General features: G+C 49.7%; 1 protein-coding gene across 1 annotated transcript; it reads left to right on the forward strand.

Annotated features, from left to right (window-relative positions):
• Positions 1-1,011: 1,011 nt before the first annotated feature.
• LOC144274510 (zinc finger protein RFP-like) lies at positions 1,012-15,876 on the forward strand. The gene is made up of 7 exons (XM_077833370.1): positions 1,012-1,428; positions 2,586-2,681; positions 3,536-3,766; positions 4,076-4,098; positions 6,225-6,340; positions 10,989-11,060; positions 15,365-15,876. Exons 1-7 carry the CDS (start codon positions 1,012-1,014, stop codon positions 15,874-15,876), a joined length of 1,467 nt encoding a protein of 488 aa, XP_077689496.1.
• The last annotated feature ends 1,373 nt before the right edge of the window (positions 15,877-17,249 follow it).

Here is a 17,249-nt window from a genome sequence, read left to right on the forward strand (position 1 = left end):
CTCCGTCCCTTCAGGCAGGCAAACAGGGAGCTCCTGCCCCCTCACCAGTCATCCCCTGGCGGAGCCGGCTCCCTTCTGTTCTCCCCCCTCCAGGCCTGGCATTGGCTGCAGGTATAGCGGGGCGGGGCCAGCTGAACCCACAGGTTTTCTTTGATCCCTGCTGTGCCAGTCGGCACTTTCTCTTCTCCTTCATAGAAGGAAATATAGATTTAAAGAGAATACCTACCCCATTCCTGGCTACACACTTCTAAAATCATTCACTGGCAATAGGACACTGCCCCATCCCAGGAAAGTGCCTTTGACAGAAGAGTTCTACACACAACACTGAGTGTGTTCATCTCACTCACAATGTAAAGCAAATCCTGAATTCTGACCTGAGCAAGAATGGCTTGTGCCTGGAACATGGCCAGGGCCCAGGTTGGTGGGGAATAACACTATGTTAAAACTTTCTTGTACATTATGAGGGCTGTAGGCATAAGGGCTCTGCTTAGATAGAAGTTGCCAGAGTCTCACCTAATCACAAGCTTCCAGGAGCTTGGGGTTCTAACAAACACATCAACTGTCATGAAGCTCATGAAAAAATCCTGAAGGTTGGCAACACTGCAAGGCCCTTTTACACTGAACCAGAACAGTCTTAGCGTGCATGAGAATCAGTCCTTGGAAACACTCCAACTTAACCAAGTTTTTAGCCTGTGAATTTAACAATTTCCTTCCTTAAACACACAGACCCTGCTTCTGCAAGCTCACCATCACAGGTGGACATTGGTGTCTTTGTGAAGCCCCAGTGACCCTCCACACCAGCACAGGGGGGGCTGGTTGCAGCACCAGAGCCCTAGTGGTTCATTTTTCAGAAAAGCCTCTGGGGTTATAATGTTACCAGCTGGCACCTTCCAGCTCACCAAACCGCATGAGTCAGTGCCAGGTAGGGAAACACCCAGTTGTTTTTGCAGGAGGGGCATATTTCTGAGCTCAGGAAAGTGAAACTTACACTTACACTGTCCAGAGGGAGCCATGGCCGCAGAGAACCCCATGGAAAGTCTCCAGGATGAAGCTAGTTGTCCCATCTGTCTGGAATATTTTCAAGACCCAGTGATTATAGACTGTGGGCACAATTTCTGCCGAGGCTGCATCAGCCGGTGCTGGGAGGGATCTGACTCGGAAGTATCCTGCCCTCAGTGCAGAGAAACTGCTCAGCAGAGAAACCTCAGGCCAAACAGGCAGCTGGCAAATGTTGTAGAAATAGCCAAACAGCTGAGTTTCCAGGCAGGAACAGGGTCAGGAAGGGATAGTGTGTGTGATGAGCACCAGGAGCCTCTCAAACTGTTCTGTGAAGAGGACCAAACCCCCATCTGTGTGGTGTGTGACAGATCCCAGGCTCACAGAGCTCACGCTGTGGTTCCCATAGAGGAGGCTGCCCAGCAATACAAGGTAGGGAACTTCTCTCCAGCCTAATGGGAAATAATTTTGAATGTTAGTTGCAGGTTCATTTAATCACAAGTTGCCAGTCACACATATTCTCTCTCTCCTACAGCTATTGATGTATCTGCATCATTCAGCTCTGTGAAGAAAAAAAATGTATGAAAAATTATATAGCAACTCCTTAATAAAGGCCTCAGGCCCAGCAGGGAGATGAGGTTTCCCGCTGGGATTCTGAATTCCTGTGTTCCTCCATAAGGGATTAAATTCAGATGCCAGCCTGCATTAGAGGAGGTCACTGTGCTAAACCCTGTGTGGACCCCAAGCAGCTTGAGTCCACACACAAAAGGGCTCCAGACAGCGTAGGTCCATGCCGAACACCATGGGCATTAGCCTGGGTTGCTGCAAAACTAACCTGGGAAGAGCTGTCCTGTGCCAGTCTGAACTGTTTTATTGTGTATGTGGGCAAGGACCAGCCAGAGTGGTTCCATTAGTCCTACAGTGCAGCCTTTTGAAATCTTCCAGAATCCACTTCTTCTGGACACTTTTCCAGGGACGCTGGGGTAACTACACAGCGGGCATTGCCACTGAAAGGGTTTAGAACAGCACTAAGTCAAACTCCAGCCATTCTTAACACTAATCAGCATCTCTAGTAGGGTTTGCTTTAGTGCTTAAGCAAGTTCTGCCCAACTAGTATGCTCCCCAGGGGTTCAGGGCTGAAGTTCAATGGTCCTGGTAGTTCCTGTTGTTTGTATCACAAAGTAAGCTAAACCTTCTCAAAAATAGATTTATTTGTTCCCCACCATGGCCCATTAACACCTAATATCCCGAGACCAACACATATACAACGCTGCATATAACACCTGGGATTTGTATCATTTTGTGAGTTAAACCTTCTCAAAAACAGGTTAATTGATTCACCATCATGTGACTCCAGTTTCTTGCTGGTTTAATTCTATGGAGAAAGGGGACAAATAATTCAAAACAGTCTCAATATAAAACACTCCCTGTCTCTGTTAATGAGGTTTCATTTCCTTGGTGTTCCTGATGTCATAAACCTGGTAGGGTTGACAGTCACCTACAGAGTCTTCGGTTTGACATGGAAACCCCCCACCCCACCCCAAGCACTCTCAAAGTGAAACCTCCCAACATCATTTCTGTTTCTTCAGGAAAAGATTCAGGCCCATTTGGAGATTCTGAAGGAAGAGAGAGAAAAGCTTCTGAGATTTAAAGTGACTGGAGAGGGGAAAAGCCTGGAGTATCTGGTAGGTGCCCATTGTTATTAACTTGCAGGGACTTGCAGTGGGCCATCTGTTAGGAATCTGGTCTTGGGACCCCCCACCCATGGCTTTTCCCAGCAGCCTGGGCTCCCTGGGCCTCTCTTACCTTGGCCGGGCTCCAGCTTCCAGCCTGGCCGGGGGGCTGGACCTCAGCGAGAAGAGGAGGGGGAGAGGGCTGGGTCTGTGGTGAAAAGTGGATGGGCCAGGCCCCTTGGCTTCGCTTTTCAGGTGCACCTGGTAGGACATCTGTTTGTAGGCAGCTTCCTCCATGGACTTGGGGAATGTGGGCTTTGTGTTTCTTCATGAGCATGGATGTCTGTGTTAGAGTCCTGTGTCTTCGCACACCTACACAAACCGGCCCTGAGAAATCCTCTCTCAGGAGGAGGACCACATCATATTCTGTAGAATCTAAGCTTCCATTCCAATTAATGAGTTAATTTCTAGCCCTTGTGTCTTTCACAAAACTCCTCCCAAGCTGAGCAGACTATGTCTCGTGCAGTGCTGTCTGCCTGAGTCTGCAGACATTTCTTGCATTGTTAATTATTTCTCTCCCCTCGCATCTCTGTTAATGTAGTGCTCAGTCCTGCTGGCTGCTGCTCTGGGTCTGGCTTAACACAGTGTACTGACTATGTCAGACATAGAAACATCCCATGATAAAATATTAGGGACAAATGGGAAAGTGGTAGAAAATCCTCTCCCTACTAAGGACAGGGTATAATCATGTGTTAGACATCACAGAATTTTCAAAGAAATTCTCTCTCCTGCACAGTCAGCACTCCATGAACGGACCCTAGACTCTCTCTCTAACCCTTACCTGTCCTTTCTTTTAAAAAAAATAGATACAGACACAAAACAAGAGGCAGAAGGTTGTATCTGAATTTCAGCAACTGCGGCAGTTTCTAGAAGAAGAAGAGCAACTCCTGCTGGGCCAGCTGGAAAATCTGGAAAAGGCGATTGTGAAGATACAGAATGACAATGTCACTAAAATGTCTGAGGAGATTTTCCGTCTCAGCAACTTGATCAGTGAGCTGGAGGGGAAGTGTCAGAAGCCAGCAAGTGAATTCCTGCAGGTGAGACTGAGTTATAAACATCCCTGATCCAAACACAGGGACAGGACAGCTCCTGAATCATGGGCACTGGAGACCAGCAGTCAGAGTTCACAGTGTAATTCAGTGTGTGCATTCCTGAAATGTGAATTATTGTTTCTCTTTGAAGAATTACAGACTCATTTATATCAGAGATGACATTAACTCAGCAAATCCATGGCCCTAGGGCCAAGGCAGGGCCTCTCTTTCCCATATCTGCAAAATCCCTTCTCTGGGATCCCCAGTGGGCAGCATTTGGGACTAAAATTGTTTTTCTGTCTCTTTCCTCTCTAGGATGTCAGAAGCACCTTGAGCAGGTATGTGGCTCTATTTCACTTCCCCTCATTCTTCACGATGCTGTGAAAGGGCTTGGAGAGTGTATTGACTCTACATTTCATAAAAAATATAAGAATGGCCATACTAGGTCAGACCAGTATCCTGTCTTCCAACAGCAGCCAGTGCCAGGTGCCCCAGAGGGAACGAACAGAACAGGTTATCGTCAAGTGATCCATCCCCTGTCACCATTCCCAGCATCTGCCAAACACAGGCTAGGAACACCATGCTGGTTTATAGCCACTGATGGACGTATGCTCCATGAACTTATCTAGTTCTTTTTTGAACCCTGTTTGTGTCTTGGCCTTCACAACATCCTCTGGCAAAGAGTTCCACAGGTTGACTGTGCGTTGTGTGAAGAAATACTTCCTTTTGTTTGTTTTAAAACTGCTGTCTATTAATTTCATTTGGTGACCCCCTAGTTCTTTCGTTATGAGAAGGAGTAAATAACACTTCCTTATTTGCTCTCTCCACACCAGTCATGATTTTATAGACCTCTATCATAGCCCCCCTCTTAGCCGTCTGTTTTCTAAGATGAAATGTCCCAGTCTTATTAATCTCTCCTCATATGGAAGCTGTTCCATAACCAGAATCATTTTTGTAGTGCTTTTCTGAACCTTTTTTGAGATGGGGGGACCAGGTCTGCATGCAATATTCAATATTTTGCATGGATTTATATAGACGCAATGTGATATTTTCTGTTGTATTATCTATCTCTTTCTTAATGATTCCCAACATAGTTAGCTTTTTTGACTATCGCTGCACATCGAGTGGATATTTTCAGAGAACTATCCACAATGACTCCAAGATCTCTTTCTTGAGTGGTAGCAGCTAATTTAGACCCCTTCATTTTATAACTATAGATGGGATTATGTTTTCCAATATGTATTACTCTGCATTTATCAGTATTGAATTCCATCTGCCGAATTTTTTAGCCAGTCACCCAGTTTTGTGAGATCCCTTTGTAACTCTTCACAGTCTGCTTTGTACTTAACTATCTTGAGTAGTTTTGCATTATCTGCAAATTTTGCCACCTCACTGTTTACCCCTTTTTCCAGATCATTTATGTATACGTTGAATAGGACTGGTCCCAGTACAGACCCCTGGGGAACACCACTATTTATCTCTGTCCGTTCTGAAAACTGATAATTTGTTCCTACCTTTTGTTTCCTGTCTTTTAATCAGTTACTAATCCATGAGAGGACCTTCCGTCTTATCCCATGACAGCTTACTTTGGTTAAGAGCCTGTAGTGAGGGATCTTATCAAAGGCTTTCTGAAAATCTAAGTACACTATATCCACTGGATCCCCCTTATCCACATGTTTGTTGACCCCCTCAAAGAATTTTAGTAGATTGGTGACGCATGATTTCCCTTTACAAAAAACATGTTGACTCTTCCCCAACAAATCATGTTCATCTATGTATCTGATAATTCTGTTCTTTACTATAGTTCCCCAGGGCACTGCAGCAAAATATATGGGGCAAGGTCACATTCTGAATGTAATTCCCATTTATGCATTTAATCCTCACCCTTTTACACAGGACTCTTGAATTATCTATTCAGTGGGAAAGACTGGCCTACAGTATTTCCTAGAGATGTTACATCCCTGGGGAATTGGCTGCCTCAGAACCCTGAGGATCAATATGGGCCTTTCAGCTCAAGGCACTGGTTACAATCATGCCCTGGACAGCAGGAATCAAGAGCCTTTACCACCTCAGGACTGTTTGGAGACCTGTGTGGAAGGAACTGGTGGGGGCGGGGGCCCCTGAGGTTTCAATCTAGTTCCTGAAAGAACAATCCGATAGCACTGTGCGCATGAAATATGGGAACATACTAGTATTAGTGCATGGAGGCGAAGGAGTGAATTGGTCATGAAAACATGATTCCCCTTTGATGTACAGATCTGCTCTGTCCAGGCTAGAGATGAAGAATATTAATGGGGCCTTTAGGGAAAGGTTGCACTGCCATGGCCAGTGCTGTGCCTGCTCTGAGACTGGGAGAAGTGGAGGAATTCTAACTCCAGGCCCATAAGAGCAGCAACTTCCACTAGCAAGGAATTATAATGAGTCACTAAAAGAAACATAATATCATGAAATTCTTCCTCTCCAGGTGCGAGAAGGAGAAGTTCCTCCAGCCAGTGGAGATTTCTCCTGAGCTGGAAAAGAGACTCAGTGATTTCTCCCAGCGAAATATTGCTCTAATGGAGATTCTGTGGAAGTTCAAAGGTACTGAGAAGGGATCTAGGAAAGGAAACCAGGGTGTGTCTCTGGGACTATGGGTGGAGATGGGCTCTGGGCAACTGGTTCAATTAGATTATGTACCTATTTAATAACAAGTAGAAAGCAGACAAACTGAGCAGATGAAGTAAGGGCCCAGGTGCCAGGATCTTTCACATTATTTCACTCTGTGAACTTTGGTACAATCATTAAGGTAAAAATGTACAAAATTTGGGGTACCTCAGTTTCACTCTTCCAACTACAGAACTACAGGGCATGTGCTCCAGAGCTGTTTAGCAGCCCCACATGCAGCTGGAGTCCGTAGGATCTGCAGGTGCCCATTACCAAGGAACTCCGGGCCCCAGGTGCCTAAGGCCTTGTCTATCTACACTACAGAGTTTTGTCGATTCCAGTTACGCCAACAAACAGCCACTTCTATAATTAAACCACTGTTGCATGTCCACACTGTGCTCCTTGTGTCGGCAAAGCACATCCACAATAGTAGCTTTGCATTGACACAGACAGCAGGGCACTCTGGGTAGCGATCCCACTGTGCCCCTGGCCAGAAGGTGCTTTGTGAAGGGTTTGCAATGCCTCATGCAGGCAGGTAGAGAGTCACATGATGAAGGTTTCTCAATCTCATTGTTCCATGGGCATCCTACTGTATGGCCAGCTATTTTTCAACTGCCCTGGCAACCTGCACCCCAGCCATCACTGTCAGAAAGCATGGATACTACCCTGCTGTTCAGTATTGTGCTGTGCTGTGTATTGTGCTTGTATTGAACACAAGGCTATAGGAGGAGCCCAATGGGGGGCTATTTGGCTGGAGGATGCCTTGAAGGAGCATTTTAACACTGAGCCACAGTAACGTGTGTTGCTGTAGTGTGCTGAACCTGGCATTGTTTCTTTGCACTGTGCTATGAACCTTGTAATGATTTCTGTGTGTGCCTGAAAAGTTACACATCTTAGATCACTTTTTAGAGTAACGCTTGATAATATGACCAAACTGACACTGCTGAATAGTAATTAGGGTTATCATACGTCCGTATTTTCCTGGACATGTCCTTAAATCACCATCTGGGAGGAATTTTTAAATATCTAAAAACGTCTGGGATTTTGCCACATCGGTTGGGACACCCTTTGTCCCGATATTGGGGACCGCTCACCTCACCACACACACCAAAGTCCCGGGGCTGGTGGCGCTTCCTGGGGCAGCTCCCGGCACCTGCCCGCTGGCAGGAGCCTGCAGTGTGGGCGGCCCCTAGGCACAGAGGCAGAGGTGGTCTCCGCGTGCTGCCTCCTGCCCAATCAGAGCTGCGGGGGTAGGGCTTGCAGGTGCCGGCAGCGGGCAGCGAGCCCTCCGCCCCCACCCTGACCCGACCTGACCCAAACCTAGGAGCCAGAGGGACCTTCCGGATGCTTCCTGGGAGCCGCCCCAGGTAAGCACCGCTGGGACTCCCCACCTCGCCCCCCGGAAGGTGCCTCTGGCTCTTAGGGTGTGTGGGGGGGAGGGCTCTCTGCGTGCTGCCGGCACCTGTAAGCCCCACTCCATGGCTACGGCAGCTCCCATTGGTGCTTTTCTTTGGTGCTGACCAATGGGAGCCACGGAGCTCACGCTTGTGGCGGGCACAGCACGTGGAGACCCCTTGGCTGCCCCTGATCCTAGGAGCCAGAGCTACCTGCGGCAGGAGGGGTGAGTAGGCGAGTGGGGCATGGTGGTGAAGAGGTGATCGGCGAGGGAGCCAGTGGCTGGCTGGTGCACAGGTGAGGAGGCAAGTGGCAGGCAGGAAGGGTGAAGAGGCGAGCAGCGAGCCAGCGGTGGGCAGTGAAGAGGTGAGCGGCGAGGGAGCCAGCAGCGGGGGGGTCCAATGGGGCAGAGTCGGGGACTTTGGGGAAGGGGTTGGAATGGGGGCGGGGAAGAGGTGGAGTTGGGGTGGGGGCAGGTGGGAAGAGCAAATACCCCCTTCCCCCCCCCCCCCATAGTGTCCTCTTTTTTGAATATTCAAATATGGTAACCCTAACAGTAATAGAAGAAGCCCACAGAAGTGTGTGTTTGTGTGGGGGAAGCATGTGTGGGTGTGTGTGTGTGTGTGTGAGAGAGAGAGAGAGAGAGCATGTGTTGGCGGAGCGTGTGAGAGACTGTGTGTGGGGAGTGTGTATGTGAGAAAGAGAGACAAATTGTGTATGGGGGACTTCCTGGGGCTTTGAAAGGGGAGGGACACATGTCTACATAGCTGGATGAATGGCAGCAGATTTCCAAACAGTGAGCAGAGCGGTTACGGTGGGCATTGTGAGATACCTTCCGGAGGCCAGTTACAGCAACGTAACAAACACAGTGTCTACACTGACACTTTGTTGATCTAACTTTGCTGCAAAAATCTCTATGCCTCCCATTGCGGTGGTTATATTTTGTCAGTAAAGCAGGAGAGTTTTGTCACCAAGAGGTGCATTGTAGTGTGTACACCTCCACTGTTGTGTCAACGAAAGCTGCCTTTTGCTGACAAAACTATGTAGACAAGGCCTAAAGGTTGGCACCAAAATGTAAACCCTCAATTTAAGGCCACTTTTGAAATGTGGACCCAGCTCACCATTGTGCTCTGGCCCCGTGTGGCAGCTTGTGTGGGCCAAAGGGGCTGTAGGGAAGGTGTAAACCCAGGAGAATCCTCCCAGCACAGGAGCCTCTTGTGCCTCCAGCTCCTCCACAGCAGCTGCAGGCTCAAGGAGTGCCCCGGGAAAGCAGGGAAGAGAGGGGAGCTGTCGAGGGCTGGGCAGAGGAGGAAGGGGTGGAGCAGGCTCAAGGAGTGTCCCGGGAAAGCAGGGAAGAGAGGGGAGCTGTCGAGGGCTGGGCAGAGGAGGAAGGGGTGGAGCAGGCTCAAGGAGTGCCCCGGGAAAGCAGGGAAGAGAGGGGAGTTGTCGAGGGCTGGGCAGAGGAGGAAGGGGTGGAGCAGGCTCAAGGAGTGCCCCGGGAAAGCAGGGAAGAGAGGGGAGTTGTCGAGGGCTGGGCAGAGGAGGAAGGGGTGGAGCAGGCTCAAGGAGTGCCCCGGGAAAGCAGGGAACAGAGGGGAGCTGTCGAGGGCTGGGCAGAGGAGGAAGGGGTGGAGCAGGCTCAAGGAGTGTCCCGGGAAAGCAGGGAAGAGAGGGGAGCTGTCGAGGGCTGGGCAGAGGAGGAAGGGGTGGAGCAGGCTCAAGGAGTGCCCCGGGAAAGCAGGGAAGAGAGGGGAGTTGCTGAGGGCTGGGCAGAGGAGGAAGGGGTGGAGCAGGCTCAAGGAGTGCCCCGGGAAAGCAGGGAAGAGAGGGGAGCTGTCGAGGGCTGGGCAGAGGAGGAAGGGGTGGAGCAGGCTCAAGGAGTGTCCCGGGAAAGCAGGGAAGAGAGGGGAGCTGTCGAGGGCTGGGCAGAGGAGGAAGGGGTGGAGCAGGCTCAAGGAGTGCCCCGGGAAAGCAGGGAAGAGAGGGGAGCTGTCGAGGGCTGGGCAGAGGAGGAAGGGGTGGAGCAGGCTCAAGGAGTGTCCCGGGAAAGCAGGGAAGAGAGGGGAGTTGTCGAGGGCTGGGCAGAGGAGGAAGGGGTGGAGCAGGCTCAAGGAGTGCCCCGGGAAAGCAGGGAAGAGAGGGGAGTTGTCGAGGGCTGGGCAGAGGAGGAAGGGGTGGAGCAGGCTCAAGGAGTGTCCCGGGAAAGCAGGGAAGAGAGGGGAGCTGTCGAGGGCTGGGCAGAGGAGGAAGGGGTGGAGCAGGCTCAAGGAGTGTCCCGGGAAAGCAGGGAAGAGAGGGGAGCTGTCGAGGGCTGGGCAGAGGAGGAAGGGGTGGAGCAGGCTCAAGGAGTGTCCCGGGAAAGCAGGGAAGAGAGGGGAGTTGCTGAGGGCTGGGCAGAGGAGGAAGGGGTGGAGCAGGAATAATGGGGTGTGGCCAGGGTAAAGCTGTGCCTTTGACACTGCCTCCGGGAGAAGTCATCTAGGGGCCACTGAGGTGCAACTCAGGCTGGACCTCCGGACTTCCGCAGCCTGTGCCAATGTCTGCACTGACCCCAGCAGCTACTGAATAGGAGAACCACAAACTGTTTCCCCCGTCCCTTTACCAGTGCAGGGGTGAATGAGGCCCATTGAGCCAATTCTCTCCCTGACTCAGTTTCCGCATTTATGAAATAATTTTAATATTATTTGTATTTCAGTCTATGCAGAATGAAAGCCCCATTGTGCTGAGCTCTGTACATATACTGAGTAAATAGACCCAAAGAGCTCACAATTCAGGCTCCTCATCCTGAAAAGTCTCAGCATCCCACTGATGTAAAAGAGGCCAATGTTTGTAAAGTTACATTAATGCTAAAATCTTTGCAGGATCTGGCCTGGCTTATGACAAAATGCAAAAGGAGAATGAGAAATCAGCTGGGTTTGGAGGATGAGGGAACAGAAAATCTGTCTTCCACATAGTGTCTCTTTGAGTGGTTCTGAGGCTTCATGGATATTGGTTCTGTTGATTTGAGACGCTTGAATGAAAGAGAAAATAGGATGATTCATATTAGCCTTTGTTAAAAATCTGGGTGTGTCTCTGTCTCTCTTCAACTGTTTTTCTCTCTTAATTAAAATACAATTATGTCAATTAAGAGTGAGGATGTCACAAATATGACAGCATAAAATATCATCTATCTTATCCTTTCCCCCTCCAGACATTCTGCCATCTGAACTGGAGACAATAAGAGGGAAATCCTTAGGATCACACAGACCAGGTGAGACTTCAGGTGGAGATTATCATTAAATAAAGAGGAAAATCCCATGAAAACATTTTCATGAACTTCTAGATAAATGTCCAAACCAAACCAAGACTGACCATGATACACACCCCTAAAAATAAAAACAAAAACAAAAACATGAAATACTAAAAGAAAAGGAGTACTTGTGGCACCTTAGAGACTAACCAATTTATTTGAGCATAAGCTTTCTGAGCTACAGCTCACTTCATCTATTTGAGCATAAGCTTTCGTGAGCTACAGCTCACTTCATCGGATGAAGTGAGCTGTAGCTCACGAAAGCTTATGCTCAAATAAATTGGTTAGTCTCTAAGGTGCCACAAGTACTCCTTTTCTTTTTGCGTATACAGACTAACACGGCTGCTACTCTGAAATATGAAATACTAAGAGCTCCCAAGCCGAAATCACACAAACAATCCTGATACCATCCTTAGTGTTGAGTCCCTGCACCCACTGACGAACAGAAACTCTCTCCCTGACCAACAAACACTCTGAGGCTAGGCCTACATAGCAATGTAAGCATAAGGGATTTGAGTCAGCTGACCTCTTGTCAGGGAATCCTGGGCTTGAGCATCAACATTGCATTTTAACTCTAAGTTAAGAATTTTCTGCACTGGGGGGAAACTCGACTGCCAATCCTGTTTCCTAACTGTGGCCGTGCTATTGATGGGACGCGGGTGCCCGTAAGGAGCACATGAGTACATACGCCGCATAATTAGCTCATTTGGTGGCTGTCTCCATTTGAGAGGGCATTATACTGAATTACTGTCTAAATGGATAACTGGGTTCTCCAGCTCTAGGCTCGGTCACATTGGCAAAAAACATGCCCCTGTGCCTGTCCTAAGGATAATGAGGACATCAGTCTCCAGGGTGTCAAACTATTACAGTGAAACTTTGTAATTCTTAATTTTTCAAATAGGATGATCAATGAAGGTGAGGAGTTTTTGCTTGCTTGCTTGATTTTTTCAGTTTGTTTTGAAGTTTGACATAAAATGAAGGTGTCAGAGGGAAGACACACACACATTCCAGTCTGGCTGCTGCTTGCTGCAAAGTGGCAAAATCCATCCCCAAGGCTTGGGATGCAGTGTGCTCCAGCAACCCTGGGGAATCCCTTATCCCTGCCATCACCACACCCCCAGACCTCTGGGATGCTGCAGAGAAGTTTTGGTGCTGGCTCCCACTGACCACCCTAATAGTGCATGCTGCCCAGGTGACCCTGCACCTGCAACCCAAGAGAGGGCAGGAGGGCCTGGAGTAAGGGCCAGTGAGCAGAGCAGGGACCATAGCAGCTGCCCTGCAGGGAGAAGAAGTGACAGAGCTCTCGGCTCAGTATGGCTGAGGGAAGGATGACCCACCTCCTAACTTTGCTCCCTGCTCCAGGCAAGCTCCGTGCACCACTATGGAGGAGAAACTTCCACCACCACTGTGGGAGGAGCAGGAAGGGGGACCTCTCAGCCAGGTAGTAATGCTGTGTCTGGCATGCTGTGCTGGCTGCCTGTAGCACTGCTCCTCCGCCTCCAGGAACTATAGGATACACCCAGAAGACTTCCACACCCAAGTCAAGCCACGGATGCATGCACATAGGAAACCAATAGGGCTTGGACCTGGGTTCCAGTTTAACATGGGCTCTGACCCTCCAGACCTGCAGGGTCCTGGGACTCTGGATCAGAGCCCTAGATTAGCATATTTGCAGTGTGGATGCAATGAGGGTTTGGCTTGAGCCCAGGCTCAGACCCAGGCTTAAACTGCTGTGTAGATACACTCTCCCTCACCAACACAGATATGTCATTAATGCTGACCCTGGCATTTCCATACATGTCCGTAAGCCCTTTAAATATTAAATTCAGATGGGTTGCCACCTTTTTTTCCTTTCCCCTATGTGAGGGGCTCGCTCCAATTGCTCTTCACCAGCATCCCATCTTTCTCTTCAGCTGGGCTGGGCTGAGATCTCCCATTTGAGTTGCTCTCTTTCTCCTCTGTTAGAGATATGGTCCCTCTGTGATGTTGCCACATCCTCCCTGCTCTCTGGGCTGGAGAACGGGCCACTCTCTGGCCTGAGTGGATCGTCCCCAATACCCATCCCCTTCTCTTCTCCCAGGCCAGGGAGAGAAGGACAGGCTCAGTATAGAGCTTCCCCCAGGTTTATATCTATTACCTTCCTCCTCTAACTCCCCTCCCTGCAACTTCAGGTTCTCACCTTCCTCTCTAACCCTCAGAGGAGAAGCTCCAGCAGGAAAAGCAGGGAGATGCTATTTGCATGTACTGGGACATGGTGGATCTACGCCTTCCCAAAGCTAAAGGCCCGTCCCCTCAACTAAGGGGGAGAAACCATGAAGCCCAGGGAGCAATGGAGTATTTGGGACAATGAAAGAGAAACCAGGACAAGGAGAGAGGTCAGAAGTTAAAAATGAGGGAGCCAGAAGGGGACACCAAGCAGAGAACCACAGAGAGCATCCATCGCTCCTCAAAGGTGTCTAAGGAGTCAGTGAACACTGCCCAGGGGAACGGTGCCTGGAGACATGATTTTAAAAGGGAATGGATATACATGCCACAGTCTCAGAGCACTTCTCCCTCCCTCCAGATTTGTCCTCCTGCAGTGATGTGTGGCCATCTTGGCCATCACCAGGAGGAGATTAATAAGGAGGTCTTGCCACTTTCTGAAGTCACAAATGGGGTGTGTATACATCAGGAGGTGCAGGGAATATTGCAGCTAGAACTTTAGTAAGAGGTTCAAAAAGAGCTGGAAAAGGGGCTGCAAGCTGACACACCACCTAATATCCCCAGTGGGCTGTGGAACAAAAGTGGAGTACAGGCTGGCCCACCACAGTTCCTCATTTTCTCTCCTGTGGGTCCCACCATTTGGAGTCAGGATGGAACACAAAGGCAAGGAAGTGGATGGTGTGGAGCACGAGCATGTACAGATGTTCTCAGGGACTGGTACAGAGGTGGACCAGCTGGATGTCCTTCAGCCAATACAGGTGGCATGTCAAAGGTGGCTGGGGAGGCTTGTGGTGCAAGAGGCGATGATGAGTTACAGAGGGCCAGCTGTGAGGGATGGATGGGAAACACCTTCTCATGGGACCTGGTTGAGGAAAGCAAGAGAAGCAAGAGGCTAGATTGTCCTCACCTTCTGGAACACAAAAGAGGGGACATGTAGGGTGGGCAGCCCCGTGCACTGGCTGAGCACTGTGGGCTCCATCCAGTCACTCTAGTTCTGAGTCTGGTTGTAGCATCCAGGGCTATCCTCTGATGCACCAAGGGGGCTTCAACCACCTGCACACTAAGGTGTGGAAGAGTAGGGAGATGCAGCTGGGAAGGAGGGAAAAAGCAGCCACCATAGAAAGTCTCAGCAGCCAGGGGGACGAACTGCCAGGGCATCTCTGCTTATTCTCAGGCATTCAGGAGAGAGAAGCAGCTCCCCAGGCTGGTGTTGTAAATCAGAGACGCTGTGCTCTAATCTCTGTGACCCTTTTCCCCTCCAGACTCTTTCCCACCTGAGCTAAAGCAGGGAAGGGAGGATCTCTGGGATCACACATCCAGGGTGAGCTTTGGGGGAGTTTTTCCTTCCATTAACAGAAAATGTCCTTGAAAGCAACTTTCCCACACTGCAATAACCAGAGACATTTGCACTGCCCAGCCCTAAAGCCACCTTAATTGTGATCTGAGAATTTGTATTGACATTGACAAGCCTTTCCAATATTACCTTCAAGGTGGTCAGGAGAGAGAGCCTCCTGGTTGTCACACCCTTCCCCATTTCACCTGGGGGACAGACTGTTCCCCATGGCTCTTCTCCTTTGGGCAGGGCTGGGCTCTGCCATTGCAGCTGCTTTGTGGGTTGGGGAGATGGTGTCTCTCTAGTGCTGCCACCTGCAGACCTCCCTTCTCTCTGGGCTGGGAAGGGGCTGCCCCACTCATTGCCACCTCCTGCTTCCTGCTCACTGGCCTTGAACTATTGGCTCTTCCCCTGTGCTGCGTCTTCATCTCTGCTCCCAGGCCTGGCAGTGGAGGATGCATTTATGGGAGGAGACTCCCTCTGGGGTTCAAAGTTGGTACCTGCCTCCTCAGGACTCTCCTAATTACAAGCTTTTGCTACCTTCCTTGCCAAGTCTCTGTTGCTGGGAATGAACCAGCCCCAGCTGGGGAGCAGGGAGCTGCAGGCTCTATATTCAAATGAGAAAGTACAGAAGTGGATCCCATTACACAGGTTGAGGAACTGCCAAGCAGGGATGTTCGGGAGTGTGAGAAATGGTCCCAGATTCCCCCAGGGCTGAACTCTGATTCTCTCTCTCCCGTAGTGAATGTGATTCTGGATCCAGACACGGCTCATCCCCGACTCATCCTGTCTGAGGATCAGAAAAGTGTGAAATGGGGAGACACCAGGCAACATCTGCCGAACAATCCAGAGAGATTTGACTCCTGGGCCTGTGTGCTGGGCTCTGAGGGATTCACTTCAGGGATATATTGCTGGGATGTGGAGGTCGGGGACAGAGGATTCTGGGCTGTGGGAGTGGCAAGAGAGTCTGTGAGGAGGAAGGGAGAAGTCAGCTTTAACCCTGAAGTGGGGATCTGGGCTGTGCAGTGGTTGGGTCTGTTCCAGGCTCTCACCTCCCCTGCAACCATACTACCCCTGAGCCAGGTCCCCAGGAGGATCCAGGTTTGTCTGGACTGTGAATGGGGCCAAGTGACATTTTTCGATGCTGATAACAAGGCCCCAATCTTCACTTTCCCACTAGCCTCTGTCCCTGGGGAGAGAATCTACCCCTGGCTCTGGGTGGGGGCAGGATCCGAGCTCAGACTGTGTTCCTGAGACACAGGGGGTGGAATATTGCACTGAGAACCCTGAAATCAGCCTCTCTAGCCTTGGAAACTCCAGTCTTTATGACCCTGGAGGGTCCTTGGGGTCTCATGTCTGGACTGTGAAACCACAGAAAGAAGCAAGTAATCAAGATGGAGAAGCCAATCTCATTGCCCAAGGAGCTATTTAGACTGTTTGTCGCTATCTTCTATGGTCCAGGAGGACTCTGTGGATCTTCAGTCAGACAGTGTCACTAATACATGGGGGGAATTAAAAAATGGGCTTCCCTAGCCACAGTCATGCTAGTCTCTATGACCCTGGAGGACTCCCGTGTACCCAACCCTCTGGTTCCTTATTCCATCTCCTCCCCCTCCATCTCTGCAGCACCAGGGATTTTGGGAGGCGGGGGGGGAGAGAGAAAGGGAGACCCATTGAAGCTGCAGGAGAAGCAGAGGGTCACTGCGGGGCAGGGAGGGATGTAGGGTTTTGGTGGGAGAAGTAATTGCTGGGCTGGGGGACAGGCAGATGTGGTGGCAGCAGGGATAGAGAATTAATTAATTGGGATTTGGGGTTTAGAGAGAAGCTGGAACCTCTACACCAGCAGGGAGCATTTTGTATAAAACTCTTTAATCAGATCTCATTGGGGCCCCCCAGTGACAGCTCCTGCAACAGGGGCCAAAGTCACATTCCTCTGTAGATATGGGATGTCTCTATTTGTCACACAGATATAGGGGATAGGCAGGGGAAAATTAAAATCCAAGAGACAGACCAGAAACCATTATAGAATCTTCTTTAAAAATCTCTTTTTGGGGGGGGGGGGGCGAGCGGTGTGTCAATCTCATGATTTTCTGAGAATTAAGAACATAAGAATGGCCAGACTGGGTCAGACCAAAGGTCCATCTAGCCCAGTATCCTGTCTTACGGCAGTGGCCAATGCCAGGTGCTTCAGAGGGAATGAACACTGGAAGAAGCAGGGACAGAGTGGGTTTAACCAGAGGGAGCAGAGGAAGCAAGAATAAAGGGAGAGTCCTAGAAAAAGGTTGAAAAACAGAAATGGATAGAGTGAAAGGAAAACATTCTTGAGAGGGGAAACACCCAGGGGGAGCAAATGGGGAAGGGGTAAAATTGGGGGACAGAATGGAGACTATGAGAGAAAAATAATCAGTTAACAGTGACTAGAGGAGAATGGAGAAGTCAGAAATAAACCAGGGTGGGTAACAAAAGCTAAAAAAGATTATGAGCAAAAATGGATAGAATGAAAGGAAAGAGAGAAGGAAAGAGAGAGTGTGAGAGAGGGAGAGATGACTTATAAAATGTTACTGAAAGTGAAGCTGTAACTCTTTAATTTCATACATTAGTTCATGGACATTTGTGCCATTTTAGTT

This window comes from Eretmochelys imbricata, chromosome 14 (genome assembly GCF_965152235.1).
Source record: "Eretmochelys imbricata isolate rEreImb1 chromosome 14, rEreImb1.hap1, whole genome shotgun sequence".
Classification (NCBI taxonomy): domain Eukaryota; kingdom Metazoa; phylum Chordata; order Testudines; family Cheloniidae; genus Eretmochelys; species Eretmochelys imbricata.

Bases quoted from the DNA above. Each gene is read 5' to 3' on its own strand.
- LOC144274510 (XM_077833370.1), top strand. From the start codon at position 1,012: ATGGCCGCAGAGAACCCCATGGAAAGTCTCCAGGATGAAGCTAGTTGT. The intron at 4,099-6,224 runs GTATGTGGCTCT...CTTCCTCTCCAG, and splicing joins GTCAGAAGCACCTTGAGCAG to GTGCGAGAAGGAGAAGTTCC. The intron at 6,341-10,988 runs GTACTGAGAAGG...TTCCCCCTCCAG, and splicing joins GATTCTGTGGAAGTTCAAAG to ACATTCTGCCATCTGAACTG.